General features: G+C 29.8%; 3 protein-coding genes across 3 annotated transcripts; 2 read left to right on the top strand and 1 right to left on the bottom strand.

Annotated features, from left to right (window-relative positions):
• The first annotated feature begins 1744 nt into the window (after positions 1 to 1744).
• LOC129939656 (uncharacterized) lies at positions 1745 to 3120 on the top strand. Its single transcript, XM_056047755.1, has 2 exons — positions 1745 to 1975; positions 2398 to 3120. The coding sequence occupies exons 1-2, from the start codon at positions 1813 to 1815 to the stop codon at positions 3048 to 3050; spliced, it is 816 nt and encodes a 271-aa protein (XP_055903730.1). The 5' UTR covers positions 1745 to 1812; the 3' UTR covers positions 3051 to 3120.
• Positions 3121 to 3511: 391 nt separating this feature from the next.
• On the top strand, positions 3512 to 5670 carry LOC129941065 (uncharacterized). Its single transcript, XM_056049607.1, has 2 exons — positions 3512 to 4246; positions 5017 to 5670. The coding sequence occupies exons 1-2, from the start codon at positions 4069 to 4071 to the stop codon at positions 5616 to 5618; spliced, it is 780 nt and encodes a 259-aa protein (XP_055905582.1). The 5' UTR covers positions 3512 to 4068; the 3' UTR covers positions 5619 to 5670.
• Positions 5671 to 8508: 2838 nt separating this feature from the next.
• On the bottom strand, positions 8509 to 9327 carry LOC129941066 (uncharacterized). The gene is made up of 2 exons (XM_056049608.1): positions 9049 to 9327; positions 8509 to 8987 (listed from the first exon to the last, which is right to left on the bottom strand). The coding sequence occupies exons 1-2, from the start codon at positions 9230 to 9232 to the stop codon at positions 8563 to 8565; spliced, it is 609 nt and encodes a 202-aa protein (XP_055905583.1). The 5' UTR covers positions 9233 to 9327; the 3' UTR covers positions 8509 to 8562.
• Positions 9328 to 17508: the final 8181 nt, after the last annotated feature.

Below are 17508 nucleotides of genomic sequence, written 5' to 3'. Positions count from 1 at the left end.
TTCATCTCTAAAACAATTTTGTGCAACGAAGAATAATGTTTTTGACATCTGATAAAATTTTGAGAAAAATCGAATTGACAGTTTTTTTTTATAAAAAATAAAAATCTAAAAAAACATTACTTAAAGTTCGTAAAAATTGAATATCGATTCAAATATCTTTTCAAAAACTTGAAATTCGGGCTTCAATCTTATTTTATCTTATAAGAAGTATTGTTTTCAACATTTTGAAAAATGTTGAGAAAAATCGAATTGACAGTTTTTTTACAAAAAATTAAAAAACCTAAAAAAAAGTATAAAAGTTGGTAAAAATTGATTTTCGACTCAAATATCTTTTCAAAACTTTGAGATATTGGCTTTAATTTGATTTTATCTTTCAAAAAATCTTGTTGTTAACATTCAGTTAAAGTTTGAAAAAAATCGAACTGACAGTTTTTTTACAAAAAAATAAAAACCGAAAAAAAAGTTAACAAAAGTTGCTAAAAATTGATTTTCGACTCAAATATCTCTTCAAAAATTTTAAATATTGGCTTCAAACTAATTTTATCTTATAAGAAATATTGTTTTCAACATTTGGTAAATTTAAAAAAAATCGAATTGACAGTTTTTTTACAAAATATAAAACTCTAAAAAAAAAACAATACTAAAACTTGGTAAAAATTTACCTACGACTCAAATAGCTTTTCAAAAATTAAAAAAATTGTCTTCAAACTTTTGTTTTGTTTCCAATATTCAGTAATTTTTATATAAAAATCCAACAGTCCGTTTTATCATAAAAAATAAAATCTACAAAAAATAGTACGCAAATTTTTTAAAAATTGATACGAAAGAACTTTTAAGCAAGACAAATCGACAGACGGGATGGGAAGTTATCAGTGTGGGTCGCATCCCAGCCTCTTTTTATTATTATTATTGTGCAAGTGATTACTTTTTGTGATTAAGAGCCTAGAGCCGAAAAAAAACATAACGTGTACTATTACCTATAAAAGTCTTGAATTGATAAATACTTTATTTATTCTTAAGGATTATTATTTTATTTTCCTAACGGATAATAAATTAGTATATTTTTGTTGTATTAAATATGTAATTCCGATGAAAAAGAAAAACCCAAAATATGCAACTTTAAGTAGGTATGGATTTCTATAGTAATTATTTTAATTAGATTGTGATTAAGTTCAGGCAGTGTTTGTAAAGCCAAAATTTTAAATGTAGGTAGATAATAGTATTCATAATTTATTCAATAAGGATCTCACAAGCTATAACATTATAAAGGTACGTTACTGTGCCCAGTAATTAGTTGATTATATTTTTAAAATAATTCAGAACTTTATGTTTACTTATGTTTTTTGCACTAGGTACCTACAATGTGATAAGGCTAATTACCTTGCTATGAATAATTGCCGAAAACTAACCAAAGAATTTAAACATCAGGGCTCTAGAACTATTAATCCACTACTGGTTTTCTTTCTTATCCATATTTTAATATTTAAATTACATCCATCTTTATGAGGACAAGACAATATTGTTAATTTTTCATTTTAATCCGTCGCAGTTACCTGAGACCTGACTTTTCTATTCTCTTCTTCATATTTCGGTATTTATTACAATATACATTAAATGGTGTATCGATTTATGCATGTGTTTGTTGTCTTTCTAAGTAGTGATTAAGTATGCCGCTCTGGCGCTCTCTGTGATACTGAGTGAAACTTAAGTCTCTCAAAACCACTCCGTTTTATAAGTTAATTTAGTTTGCCGCTGTTGTTCGTGTGAAGAAGATAAGTTGAGTTGGTTTCAGTGCAGTGAGCAGCAGGCAAAATGCCATCGTTTATAACATCTGAAATGGAAAAAGCCAATAAAAAATTCATAGAATTAGTGAAAAAATATCCGTGCATTTGGAATAGAGATTCTGAAAATTATAACCATAAACCACAAATGGATGAAGCTTGGCATGAAATTTCGAAAGAAATGGGCGACACACGTAAGTTTCATTGTGTAACAAAAAACAGATCTATGGAATGAGTTTTTATGTGAAATTTCCTTAATGGTGTATTAAGCTTACAAATGTGTGATGCACTACAACTTACAACCAATTGATAGAATTAGAAGTCTTATTAATTTGTGATAGAAAAAATAGCAGAAAAGATTTGATGCTTTATTTTCAAAATTTATAAATTTGTTGGCATTTTTTCTGTTAGATACATAACTCCCCTTGTTTGTTCAACAACTCTCACTCATAAAAGTGAGAGTGAAGGGGTTGATCGGTGATGTTGAGAGAAAATGTAATTTGTATTGCTACACTCTAGTTTCCCACAATATACATACATGCGTTTGCATGGTGTGGTTTTTTAAGTTTTTCTAAAACATTTTCAAAAATTAATTATTTTGTTCTTGTATTTTTAGCTAAGACGTGCCTTATACACTGGCAAAAGATTCGAAGAGCGTATGCCAGGTCATTTAGAATAAATGCAAATGGAACATTTCAAAAAAGCGAATATTACATGTCGAGCTCCCTCGAATTTGTTCGGCCTCATCTAAAACTAGGTTGTCAAATCAACAATGCTGACAGCGGTGGCGAAGGCGGTAGCAGTAACAATAAAAAATATACCAGTGATGCAGATGATTCACGTACCTCTACAACGGATATCGAAATCAAAGAAGAACCTCTAGATTCTGATGAAGATGTTAAGCCCTTAGATAACGCCGAAAAAGTTCTATTTGAAATAATTAAAATGGAGGATGAAGATGATGATGAAGAAGACCAAAAATTCGAAGTCATATCAATAGAGTTATCAAACTCTCCCTCCCCCAATAAACGCAAAAGAGAAACTGATTCAAACGAAGAAAATGAAACAATAGATCCCAAAGAAAAAGTAAAGAACGATCTTCCGAATTTAAGTTTAATTGAAGCCAACAGAAAGTTTTTTGAGAGTTTGATTCCTTTCATTGATGATATGAATACTCAGCAAAACCGCCGTTTTAGACGCGAAATAATGTGTCTGGTGGATGATGTTTTGGATGACAGAGACATCGATGGGACAAATAGTAGTTGCTAAGAAGAGAAATAAATAATTTTTCTTTAAATTAAGTTTCATTATAGGTTTAATAAAAAGAATGTAAAAAAGAGACTAATATATTTCTTATTAAATTTCATATTTTTTAAGTTTTAGGAAATAATTTTTGATCACAATTGACAATTTATATCAAGCATTAGGTATATAAATGATATAAATGATACTGTATTTTTTTTCTTTGCGGATTTAACATTTCCATGCAGTATACGATTAACCCATTAAAGAATTAATTAACTTAAAAATATTCTTCAAACTGTTTTTTTTTTTGTAATGCTGAAACTAAAATGAATACGAATTTAAGTAAGAAGATATCCAAGTACGTGTTCATCTAACCCTTTACAGGAACTTTCTACTCTTGTAATAAATCGATATATGTATGTAGGTACATATATTAGGTAGTTACTAAATTCTTAATAATAGAAGAATATAGAGCCAAGTTTTATAAGATATAGTATCTTATCTAAAGATCACCACTGTTCAGCAAACCACTCGTTCATGCTTCTCAAAAAATCCATTTCAATGTTAAACCACCATGCAAAGAGGTAAACGACTGAGTAACTACGTATACCATACCACTACGTACCTAATGAAGTTTGAGTCATTGTCACCGCTATACCAAAATACACACAAATTTAGGTTGAATTAAGTTGTAAGCATTTCATCAAACAACATCAAACTGTTTTAATTCATACCAAAAACCATACCTGCACTATCTCTCTCTTAGTCACGGGCTTGTCAAACGGAGTATAATATACCTGGACGGTTTATTTTACAAACAATGTTGGAGTGAAAATTTCTTCTGCGCTCTCACTGGTGTCAGTATTCCGTGTGAGTAGAGTGTAGAGTGGTACACTTTATCTCCATGTGCAACTCATGTTGATTGTGTAATTCTGTTTTTACTTTTTACTCCAACGGCTACGACAAGCGGCAGCAAGCAGCATTTGTATCATTTTGTTTTTGAGTGCTTGTTATTTTTACGATTTCCTGTTTCTATATTAAAATGTCTACAACAAAAAATAATTCATTGGATAAACACGAAGATCTCAAAACAAATATAAAGTTTCTTAAATTGATTGAAAAACATGAGTGTTTATGGAAACACGATTCACCAAATTATACAAACAATCACATTAAAGTTGAAGCTTGGAAGCAAATTGCAAAGGCTGTCAACGGCACAGGTACATTGGCTCAAACATTATTTTATACCAAGTGAAGATTTTTTTAAATTGTTTTATTTTTTTTTATTATACCATAATAAATAACTCAGTAATTTTAATTTTTTGGTTTGCATAATAAAAATCTAAATATGACTCAACTCTCCTTTACCGCAGAACGAATATTCACAAGAGTTTTTTTTCATTTGATGGACATGTGCAAGGATATAATTATAGCAACTGTGGGAAAAACATTTATGTACACATTTCTATTATTAATTAATTTTCAAATTTAAGTTTTTCGCATTAGATTTAGATTTATTTATTATTATATTCCAATTCACAGAAAGAGTACCTATACTTATAAAATTGTGAAAATTAAAAATATTTAAGTTACAAAGCTTCACAATATAACAAAAAATAATTAAAAGATTATTCATACATTTTCAGAAATTGTGTTTTAAATAGGGGTTGATAAGATTGTAAGTAATCTAGTATTAAAATGTAAAAAAATGTACTTAGGTATATACAAAATCATAATAATTGAAAAAACTTGTGTTAGTTGGGTTAAGTCCGAAAAATACAAACAAAAATCTGTGTGGTGTTTCCCCACCTTAATATTTTAAACATGTTTTATTGAAATCCTCACCTAACTGGAACAAAAACAAAGAGTATACTCGTGATGCCGTAAAGGAAAGCCGCACAAAATTGTTTCATAATCAAGTTTGCCATTAAAAAATTTAACACAAATTAAATGTTACTCTCATCCTTTATTTTTTTTTAACTTATTTTAGAAGAAAGATGCAATAGGCGTTGGCGATATATTCGACAAGCATATTCACAGCATGTCAGGACAAGTATAAATGCCGACCCAAAGAAAAAATATTATTTGTCACCTCATGTGGATTTCGTTAAACCATATATAAAACTACATCCTTGTTGTCAATCAAGTGCAACTGCCAGCAAACAAAATAAAGACAATTCAAAGGAAGATTGGACTGAAACAACAAAAAGGAAACACACAAATGAAGCACCAGCGGAAACAGAAAAAATATTGGAACAACAGTTTTTGGAACTTATTGAAGGAAAGGGCGAGAAAAGCACAAAAACTAAATCTGTTGAAGTTTATGAAGAGCGAAAACTAAAACCTTCTACTAGCAGCTGCAGCCTTAAGCGAAAGATTGACATTCAAGACACGGAATCAAGGTCAAAACATGTAAGAACTACAGAAGTCGAAAGTGTCGTCAGTAAGAATTGGATGTTTTTGGAAAGTATTCTACCTTTTGTTGATGAAATGAGCAAAAAACAGATCCGTCGATTTAGAAAAAAAGTAATGTTACTTCTTGAAGATGTTTTAGAGAAGAAAAGCATAGACAGACCAGAATTGGTTAAATAAACTTAAAGATTAAATGTATGTACATAGGTAAAAAATAAATTTAAAAATAAGATTGTTTTGTTTTTCATATTTATTCAAGTTTTGAAGTTGATATCTGTCATTGTTTTCAACATATTTGAGTTTTTTCACTAATTGTGAATCCACATCACATTTAAAAAGTGAGAGTGGGTTTGGTTTGATTGCGAGGTAGAATTTCGAAAAATATAGGTATCCTTGAGAACGTTTCTTCCATTTTGTCTTAAATTGTTACAGTTACAGTTAGTTTATATGCATTTTTTTGTATTCGTGCAAAACGTAGAAAGACAATTTTGTGTCCTTTTTTTAGTACTTACTTATTGCTTTTATTTTTTGTAAAAACAAAAATCGGCAGCTGGACTTTTATATACATTTTAACATATCAAAACCTTCGTTGTTATTTATTTTGAAGTAAGTAAAGGGAGGCGCAAATTTTTTTCAGTTTATATGTACAATAAAATTGTTTTTTAAGTCGTTATCTTGTAAAAACATAATACAATATTATGCACTAAATATTGTATACTTATATGTCCAGACAATATCGTTTAACTATATATATAATAGCATAAGTAATACCAGGTTTTTTCCTTTTTTACTAAGATTTTTACAGAAATTATTCAAGTTAATTCGATTAAAATACATACACATGTACACATCTTAAGCAAGTCAGTTTATTTCAGTTTAATTGTTACAACATTTTTGTTGGTATCGTATTTCAAAAATTCTTAAACTGGCAAACGTTTTATATACATATATTCATTGAAAACCATTAAAGCCTAAATTGATTGCATATTCTTGAAAGTTTCTAAATTCTTCTTTTGCTCTTTAACATACAAAAATGTGGATATGAGTTTTCGAAGGCAATTTTTAACCAAGTGAATGAAAAAAATTCAAAACGAATGCATGAGTCTTATTCCTTGTTTTCATGGATATTATTTTTTTGATCCAACAATGAACTTAACTTTCTTCCAAGTGTATGAGAAACAAAAAAATAACCGATCTCTTTCAAATTCATATCAAAGGAAATTTGGTACGGAAAAGACATACTTTTTTGTATTAAATGTCAACGGAAAGCAAGTCAATCAAACAATTATAATAATCCTTCTTTTTTTTCCAAATATACATAGATATAGGATCTTAAAATCATATTTTCAGATATTAACAAAACTATATTTACAAAACGCATTGAAAAAAACCGTTTCATGCCTCTATTGAAGGTTTTAAATCTTAAAATAGCCAATTTATTATATTAAATTACAAATAAAATTAATTTTATATATAGTTGTAAAAATATTGATTTGTAAACTATATTTTAGAAAGAAATTTTCAACTACTTGTTTATATTTTAATTTCATCTTAATTAAATAAAATTAAAACTAGAATCTTATCTTAGTTATACTCTTTTAATCAAGAATTGTGTCGATTATAGCTAAAACTTTAAGTCTAAATCGAAGAGTTTGGGTTTTCGTCATTTCATCAATAAATGGCAGCAAACTCTGCAAAAACATCATATTCTTACTCGATTCACTTGGTACTGATGTATCCTCAGCTTTATTTTCAACAGCTTTTTCTTCGTCTTCTTCAGATGATTCAATAAGTATGGGATTTACAATGTTCGCTTTTGGGATTTTTTTGCAGGTTTTTCTTGTTTTCTTTTTAAATTCATCACATTGTTTTTTTTTGCAACATGATTTAATATATGGTTGAAGAAAATCAAGATATGCAGCTAAGTAATAGGGTTTGTTTTTATTTTTTCTTTTGCTTGGGTATAAATTATTCCCGTACATACAGCGAATTGTTTTCCATCGTAACTGAATCCTATAAACTAATGAAAATAAACACACTTTAGCACTGTTTATATAATAATTTTTTGATTCACTGTACCTGCTTCATTTAGCTCGCCTGAAATTTGCTTCCACGCATGTTCCACTTTTGTTTTTTTAAAATAATCCAGATGCTTGTGGTTCCACAAACATTCATGTTGTTTAACTAATTTTATCAATTCCAAATTTCTGGTTCTGTCCATTGAAGACGCTGTTTTTTTGGTGTGCAATTTCAATATCAGATTTAATAATATGCTACTATGAATTAAACAACACTGCACTAAAGTAAACAAATATGAGATGGAAATTGTCAGTGTCAAATTTGAAAGAGCTCAGTCTTTTTCTCATGAGTATTCTCTGTCTATGTTTGAGTGATTTTGTACTGAATATTAAATAGGCAGCTCAATGCTACTTTTGGAAAGAGGGGAGAGAGTGAAAAATATAGATATAGATATGCAGTGTAAGTAGAACGAAAAGATCAACTCATGATGTTGTAATGTACAGTGATTATGGGATTCGGAATTTATAACTTGAAAAAAGTGTCAATTTTGTACCAAGTAACACCATGATAAAACATTTTTAAATTTAATCCTCAATATAAACGAACCAGTTATTAACAAAAATATTAACATATTACATTGGGCGTGAATCGTATAACCGTTCATTTTCTGTTTTTCGAAATTATGTGGACAATCCCTATAAACAATTTTTTTTTACTTGCAAGAATTGAATCACTGTTTTTATGTTAATAAGTTTCTACAAATACCCAACATAATTTAATTCAAATTATTTTAGTAATTTCTGATGTTCTCATAATCTAGGCAATATAAAACCATCAAGTTTTCAACGTATGATTGAATTATTTAAAATCAATGTTAAATTTAATTTTACAATTTCGATTTTGTTTGCAATTTTGAGTTTGCATTCGAATTTTTCAAGTTCTGTTCAAATAAATAATAGAACAAAAATTCTGCTGAAATTTGTTAGTTTTTGTGTATCAATATCGTTAACAGATCTCCAAAAAGGTAAGAAATAAGTTGTTAAACTTTAACTTAGTTTGTCAAATATTTTTTTATTTTAAATGTTACGTAAACTTAAGCTTATAGTTAATCTAATATATTATCGATTAAAGTTAGAACCTTTAACCTAAAGCGCCGTGTTTGGCAGTTAGTCATTTCATCCACAAATGGTAGTAAGCTTTCAAGAAACATCATTTCACTTGATTTGGTTTTTGGTGTCTTCTGAATAGTATTGGACCAATTATTATCATAGAGTTTTGATACATTTTCTGAAGTAGCTTCTACGGCGCCTACCCGTTTGTTTGTAACTTTTCCATCTTGAACATTTTTGTGTTTGGTCTTTCCTGCCAGTTGGCAGCATGTTTTACTTCGACAGCACGATCGTATAAAGGGACGGAGAAAATCAAGATAAGGTTCCAGGTAATACTTCGTTGATTTATTTCTTAATGTGGGATGTATATTTTTTCCGTACATATTTCGAATTGTCCGCCAACGTTGTTGAGATTTACGAGCTATAAAAAAATTCAAAAACTATGAAATTATACGAATATTTGTTTGAATCAATGTACATACGAGTATCGTTCAATATCTTTGCTATATCCTCCCATGCTTTTTGTGCACTCGGTTTTTTAAAGTATTCCCAATGCTTACAATTCCATAAACATTCACGTTGTTCAACTAACTTTATTAATTTCACATTATCCTCTTTCGAATAATTTTTCATGAACACTTTTTTTTTCTTAGGAAACAGAGACATTTTGTTTGTTTTTAAAAATTCTTTATTTACGACCCGACTTGAAATCTAACGCAAACAATGTAAAAGTAAGTTGAGCTGCAAAACATACAAACTAGCAGCTGAATACTCTCATTCTTTTTTATCTCATCTAATTGAGTGTATTACTGACATTTCGAAAGAGACAAACAGTTGATGTGAAACGTACAATCATATGAGTTGTACATTTTGATTTTAGTCGTTCCAACATCGAACTCAAACATAAGCTGAAGAGAAACTCTCAGGCGTACATCTAAACACTCATTCAAAGGCATTGTATTATTTTTGGTATGCCATGCCATCATCCCATCGGCACTAGACTCCTGATATCGATGTGGAAAGCAATACCTACTTCAGAGGCATGGTGACCGTTTATCCCTTTTTAAGAAATGTACTTTTATAATTTTATAGTTGCTTTGGGTAATTAGATCTCAGAGATTTCCTTGATCTCAAAAATATGAGCAACATTTCTCATACAATTGTTCACTTTTGCTCTCAGAAACCTGGTAAAAAACTGATTTTTTATTATTCGATTTTTCAAGAATTTTCTATGGACAAAGATTTTCTATGGGAAGATAATTTGATTAATAGGTGAGAAAGAATAGTGAATTTTGTTAATATGAATTTCATTCGTCTGCTCTGTCAACCCCTCTGAGAACATTCTCAGAAATCATGGAAATATAAACTGACTGTTGTGATGAATTCACTTATTTTTTGTATGTATGTTAATAAACCCATTTAGATGCTTTTATTATAAATTTTGAGAAGCACTGGAAGTAACGGTAGTGTAAATGATGACAATAAGTCACTACCTATATTTATGTACATATTTTCATTTGCATTTCTAAGTATTTACATATGTAATAATTTAAGTATTTACATACGTATTTCTGATTTGTCACTTCTAGACAAAATTGTAACTTAAATTAATTCGTATGACATGGTCACCCTACCCAAAAACCATAACAATTCGTACTCGTATTTCATCCCCTATAAATACATACAAGAACTAACCACATATTCAATGTAATACACAAATGCTGATTGTATGTACATATATCTTGTCTACCTACGTAAATCTTAAGATTAAAATTATAATTATTCAAACTTATTGAATGATAACATTACAATTATTAAATAAATAGGTACAAAATTTAAAAATCAGTGGCATTCATCAAGGGTTTGCAAAATGCCTGTTGTGTAATTTGGTAGGCAGTAGGTAGATGAGACAACCTGGCTTTAGTGTTTTTCTGATTTGAGACACGACTCTCATGTTATGAGTTTAATATAAATGCTATTTTTAATATTGATTTGTATTCGTGGAAATGTTGCCAACACTTTATCCGGAGAACAAACCGGTTTGAGTTTGTTCTAAGAATACGCTCAGCCCATGAGCCAGATTCAGATACTTTATAACTCATATCTACTACTTATTGAGTAGATTTCATTAAATTCAAGCAGAATGCAATGCAGTAGTGCGCACTGCTACAGAGGCAGAGATTTGTTTTACTTTTCAGTAACGTTTTTTGTTTTACGTTGGTTTATTTTTTGTCCACTGAGTAAGATTTCGTAGGCACATAGTTAGTTAGCGTTACCACTGCTCAAAAAAAGTGGAAGTAGATTTTAGGAAATAGATTTCAAAAATTAACTTTTTCATATTATTCTACATATTTTTAAATTACATTATTTCAATACAAAAATTTAAAAAAAATAATTATTTAAGGCTTCATATCATATACTTCAATATGATAATGTAACATTTCTTAAATGTTGGTTGTTAGCAACGAAAAAGCAAAGATTGGGCTCGTGTTGGTCATATCAAATGACTTTAGAATGTTTTTATTGCAAAGGACGAGTTCTTCAAGAAATAGTAATCGTAATATAATTTCAGTACATCGATAAACCTTTTATCTTTGTTTTTGGACAACTTAAAAATATCTTTTAATATTGAAAACAAAAAATCAAAACCAAAATAAGACTAGAGCACAACTTAAAACAAATAACATTAACAAACAGACAAAAATAAAATGCACGACTTGTTCGCATGAACACGCTCATGTATTCAAAAATGTCTGCGTAAAACTATTTCCTGTATTGAATTAAAATGTACCTGCAAAAAAGTTTGTTTTCAAAAATGTAAATGCTATTTCATTTTAAATTTTTTTTAAATTTGCGTTTGGAAATCGTTTTTGAATTTTAGTTTAAAAATATTTTTGGTATACAATTTTGAACTTATTATTAGACGACTGGCATTTCAATTTTGTAAAAAATGATAACCCATTTTCAAGAAATCAAATTTCGAAAAAAAATAATATTTGGCAGAAAAAAAAAATAGTTTAGGTCTTTAGAAAACTTAAAAACAAAATAACGGTTCTAGCTGGGGAGCCTTGTGAAGCAATACAAAAATATTTTTTATATTGAAAGAAGCTAAACTAAGAACACAGATTTTATCAAGAATTTTAAAAAAATCTATCGGTTTGTTTTTGAAAAAAAAAACGAATTATCGATTTTTGACCGTACAAATTTGTATTGAAACTACTGTTATTTTTATTTTGAAAAAATCGGGGACCCACTTTTTTCGTCTTCTCTACCATCGTAATGTCATGTTTGATTAAAATCCCGAATTCGAATTTGTTTACGAATGCAATACTTGCCATACAGGCTCTATATGTATGATAGATAAAGATATTTACAAATTCAAACTTTGTAAAGGGGATTGCTCATTTTATAAGGGACATCCGGCCCGGAGTGTACACCAATGGATTTGGTATCAAATTAAAGGTTGTTATAAGCCGGATATATCTGCAAAAATATTTTGTCGATAACTCATGGGAGATCCGAGATATTTGAGATTGAAGTTCAAAATGTCCAACCATTAAAAATCAGCACTTTTTCGACATAATGCTAATATCTTTGGATACAGAAAAGTTAGAAAAATCAAAAAGCTATCAAAATAAAGGTGTCAAAAATATCTTTTAAATGAAACTATGATTTATATATTTTGAGTTATTTTTGATCAAACCTTTGAATAACAGCTTTTTTTAGGCAAACTTTTGTACAATAATATCTTTTAAAATTCAATGATGATATTAATTTTCTTGGCACCAATAATAAGTGGCTTAGTTCACAACCTTTATTTTCATATATAATTTTTAGGGTTTCTTTAACAATTTATTCGTTTTGACAATAATAATTCTAAAATATGTTGTTATTGAAATACGGCCTATAGACATTTTCAACAGCCCTTTTGACTGGAAATTATTATAAAGATCCTTCTAAGCAATTTCATGTATGTATGTCGAAAATGACAAAAGGGTTACACTAGAATACATAAGATAAGACGTAACTTCACTGCCAATGTAAATACTCAAGCTATTTTTAATTCTCTAGAGAGTTTTAAGACTACGTACAAGAGTGAGAGAAAAAAGGAGTAGATTCAAACTATTTTTTATTAAAATTAAAGTATGTAGGTAAAAACCCAGATATTAAAAATGAAGTAGATTTCAATATTTTGGTGATGGTGCGAAGTAGTAGTAGATTTTAAATTTATTTGAAAAAAAAAAGAAGCAGATCTACTTCAATTGAAGTAAAGTGGTAACGCTATTAGTAAGTATAGAAGTGGAGAGAAAACTTATACTCATATCGGGAACGATAAAAGTATGGGCCCCGAGGGATGCCCGCATTGATGGTTAGCAGTTAGCTTAGGCTTTGTGTATACCAAGGTTTAGGTAGTACCCTATTTATATAATGAACATTTCACAAGTTAAAAGTCAAATAATGAGTTCGAATTGATTAGGTTCCTATAGAAACTTTGTCTGGTATTACACAACGCATGTTTTTCCTTGCATCAATGAAGTGCGAAAGAGAAAAGAAGGAATACAAAATGAAATAGAAATAAATCTCAAAAACACTCTAGTAAAGATATAAGTCCTCGGTAGCCATATTGGTTTACCTACAAGCCAAACCCGAAATCGGACTCATAACAAGGGCGGATCCAGACTTTTCATCAGGGGGGGGTCACACCCTTAGATGAGTTTTTACTCACCGCTTAAAAATGTTCTTTAATGTTTTTTTGTAAAGGATGCTAACAAAATTTAATAATTGCTTAAATGCCAACTTTAGTTATCAAATTTTTTAGAACACTTCCTTGAATTCAAGGAAATAGCTGAATTTAAGTACATAATTTCTCTAAAAAAAATAGATTAAAACAAAGTAAGGCAAGTAAACAAATAAGTTGGGAAGAAAAGTTTTGTAGTACTCACAAATTACACGTTTCAAAGCTTATATATCAATAGATATGAAAAGTTTATTATGTTTTTCACTTTTTGGGACATTTGTATTGTTGAAATTCATTTTTGAATCTCAGTTCTAGAGTATCCAAAGCAAATTCACTTCAAAAGTAGATTAATTTAATTTTTTTTAAATCTTTTGTATTCAACTGAAAACAAATTTTGAAAGAAATGAAAAGCACGACTGGGTCGAAGAACTTGATAATTTCTTCCAAAAAGTCTATTTAAAAATTTTGGCTCATGTGACCACCCCCTGGATCGTCAATTGGTCAAAAGTTGATGAATTTGTGCGGTTTTTTTGGAATAAGGCTGAATATCCGATTCATGTTATGTTCTTGGTCCAATCTTCAGTCAAATGTTGTACTTTTAGCAACAAAGTTTAAGGAAGTAAAATATAAATGTTGTTTTCATAAACAAAATATAAATAGTTCAAAATATAGTGGGGGTCATATATATTAACGTAATACGATTAGTTTTGAATTGAAGGGAATTCCTGCTAAAAAGCAAACAAATTATCTCGCAGGGGGGGGGTCATGACCCCTACGACCCACCCCCCTTGGATCCGCCATTGTTCCTTGCACGTTTTTGACGTTTGTCCTTCCTTTTCTTCGTATTTTCTTCGCATTTGCTTCACTTCGTGTTTGTAGAACTAATACCTCAATATGGGAAATGAAAGTAAATTCATGTGGACGTAGGAATTAGCGAAAGTATAAGCATAATAATGCGCGTATCACCGAATGACACTTAAAATAAAAAAAAAAAATTAGCATTAAAAACATGCACTGTGTAATACCGGACCTTACCTATTCGAATTTTGTCTTTAAATGGATAGGAAGAAAGAGCTAGGACATGTTTTGGTTATATATAAGTACTCAATGTGATCACATCATGAAGGTAACTTGAACCGATTCAGTTGGCCATTCTACTGCGCAGGTCTCTTTTAATTTCTCTGATTTACTCTTTAATTCTGAAAGAGACATAAAAATCCCTTGTTGCCAATGACGCTGCTGCGATCATACTCAAGCACTAACGGCTGAATCACAAACACGCTTCAGCTTCAGCTTCGTCTGCGTTACGGTAGAACTGCTTCGAGGTTGCTCTGAATGACATTTCTATTATTTCATCCCTCCAAAGAGCAAATATTTCGTTTGTTGACATTTTTTTACAGCTGTTGAGCTGTCAGCCAAAGCAAATGTTCAGATAATTGATGGCTGAAACACAAACACGCTTCAGCTTCGGCTTCGCCTGACGTTTACGAGTTCAACCATAGGAATTCAATGCATGCTATCACAATGAAGCTTCGACCTCACGTTTCATTTGACAATCGTAAGGAAAAGAACGTAATGTGACTCCAAACCTAAGCTGAATGAATTTCGAATTTGAGTTTCGAAAATGAATTTCGAAAGTTTAAACAATTTTTTATTGCATTACGCTGACGAAATTTAAAAATTTTTAAATTTGAAACTCGAATAAAATTTCAGTGGAGAAATTCTGTACCCGACGTTGTGCAAAAAAAAGTTCCTTTCAGTTTAAAAAAATAGATTTAAAAAATTAATTAAACAAAATTTGGTGGCGAGCAATTCGAAGATAGCATAAAAGTTGTATTCATTTGGAGTTAAGAAGAAGTTCAACGAGTGGTGAATGAAGGCTAAAAACTATAGACTTTTCTTTCAAAAAAGTAGTATGTACACCCAAACAAAAACGGCGAAAACAGTAAGCCAAAAAAACTTGGACTTTTTCTTCGGTTCTTAGATATCTATTTTTTTATAATTCCCACAACCTGTTGCATATATCGAGGAGAGTACGATAACTCAGGCGACAAAGTTAAATGATGGATTTGTATAGAACAGCTAAAAACAAGCATTTGTTTACTATGAGAGGGGGGTCTATCTCCCCCGTTTAAGCGGTAGGAGCAATTTGAAAAAATATATACGTTAAATAGAAAAAAAAAGAATTACAAAATATTGGTAATGCTTACAACTAAGTGTTATACATTTTTTATATTAGTATATTAGCTTGTTTTTAATTGAAGTCAAAACTATGCATAGTTTTTGAAAATTAAACAAAATCTTTAAAGTTTAATTTTTGAAAACTTTAATATTACCTAACTACTATTGCTTTTTTAGAATTCATTGTTCTTATTTGTTTTTAATCAAAAACTGAAGACTAGATAATTTTATGTCTTCTAGTTCTTGGGAAAATTGAAAGTTACCAAAACAATTATTTTCAAATTATTTTTTCCTTGCTTGATTATTGACGCAGTCATATTTTTATAATAATAATCGAATACGGATTAAGATTTACTTAGGATAAATTCATTTTTTCTTAAATCCAGTTTATAATACAAAAGAAAGTTTTCAAGTATCCCATGTTGCACCCAACGCACTTTGAACCTACCCAACCTTGCAGGTTGTATAGTATAGAATCCCATTATTGCATACACCCAAACTCGCACTTACCGTTAAAACTATAAAAATAAGACCACTCAAGCAAAAGAAAAATAATAATTAAATTAAAATAGTAGTTAAGGTTTTTTTTTCAATTTGCAAAAAAGTTTTTGGTCAAAAACAAATAAGAGCAATAAATTCTATTATAAAAATAATAGTGGATAATCCCCAAGTATTCAAAAATTAAACTTTATACCTTTTTTTAAATTTGTGTACTCAAATTTTGAGTTTAAAATTAATTTTTTCAATAACTATACATTGTTTTGACTTGATTTAAAAACTGGAACTGAATATTGGCTTTAAAAAATGTGAGTATTACCGTTATTTTTTAAATTATGTTTTTCCATTTTAAGAAATAATTTTTTAAATTGCCCCTCCCACCTAAGCGGGGGAGATAGGCCCCCTTCCCATACTAAAAAAGCCATGTTTTTATTTGTTCTTAAAAAATCCGTTACAATATCTTGTCGCCTGAGTTATCGTACTCTTGAACATCGGTAACGGTAAGTTGTGCTTAGATAATTTTGTGAAAATAAACTTATCGGACGCTCTTAACAAAACGCACAAAATTATTTTAAAGTTTTAGACTTATCCCTTTCGGTACTTTACTGAAATTTGATTTTTCAATACAAAACAGGAAAACAAATAAATTAGATGGCGCAACAGTCCATGAAGAACCAGGGCCTACTGACTTACATCTCTCAACCATTCCTGTGTGCGAATGATGTTGTCAGAGACAGAGATGGAAGGGATCTACTGTTAATATGCCGAATCCGAACGGCAACGGAATTTGAGAAAGCACTTTTCATGACAAGAAATACTCTTGGACGTTTTGTCAATGCCTCGCAAGAGGCAGCACCTACCCGTGAAAAAGATAGGTGGCACAGGCAGGGATTGAACCCAAGCCCCCTTGCTTGACAGTTCAAAGCACACAGTCCATCACGCTGCGGGTACTACTACTAGAATAAATTACCCAACAAAATTCGCCCATCCAAGCCCCATCACTTCCACTACACAAAACAAAGTTTTAAAAATTAGTGTGATTTTAAATTATTCAATTGAAAGTTGCAAAAATGCGATACCTTTTAATGATATAAATTTGAGTATAATTTGATACAATTTTTATACGAAAAAGAGGCTGGGATGCGACCCACACTGATTACTTCCCATCCCGGCTGTCGATTTGTCTTGCTTAAAAGTTTGTCTATATGTACTCGTATCAATTGTTACCAAATTTGCGTACTTTTTTTTTGTAGATTGTATGAAAAAAACGGATTTTTATATAAAAATTACTGAATATCGAAAACAGTATTTTCTGTGAAATAAAATAAGTTTGAAGCCAATATTTTTAATTTTTGAAAAGCTATTTGAGTCGAAAATCAATTTTTACCAACTTTTGATAATTTTTTTTTAGGTGTTTAGTTTTTTGTACAAAAACTGTTAATTCGATTTTCTTCAAAATCTTACTGAATGTTGAAAACAATATTTCTTATTAGATAAAATTAGTTTGAAGCCAATACCTACAATT

This window comes from Eupeodes corollae, chromosome 1 (genome assembly GCF_945859685.1).
Source record: "Eupeodes corollae chromosome 1, idEupCoro1.1, whole genome shotgun sequence".
NCBI lineage: Eukaryota > Metazoa > Arthropoda > Insecta > Diptera > Syrphidae > Eupeodes > Eupeodes corollae.
Note: the sequence above shows the minus strand (reverse complement) of the source record. Positions and strands in the feature narration are given on the sequence as shown.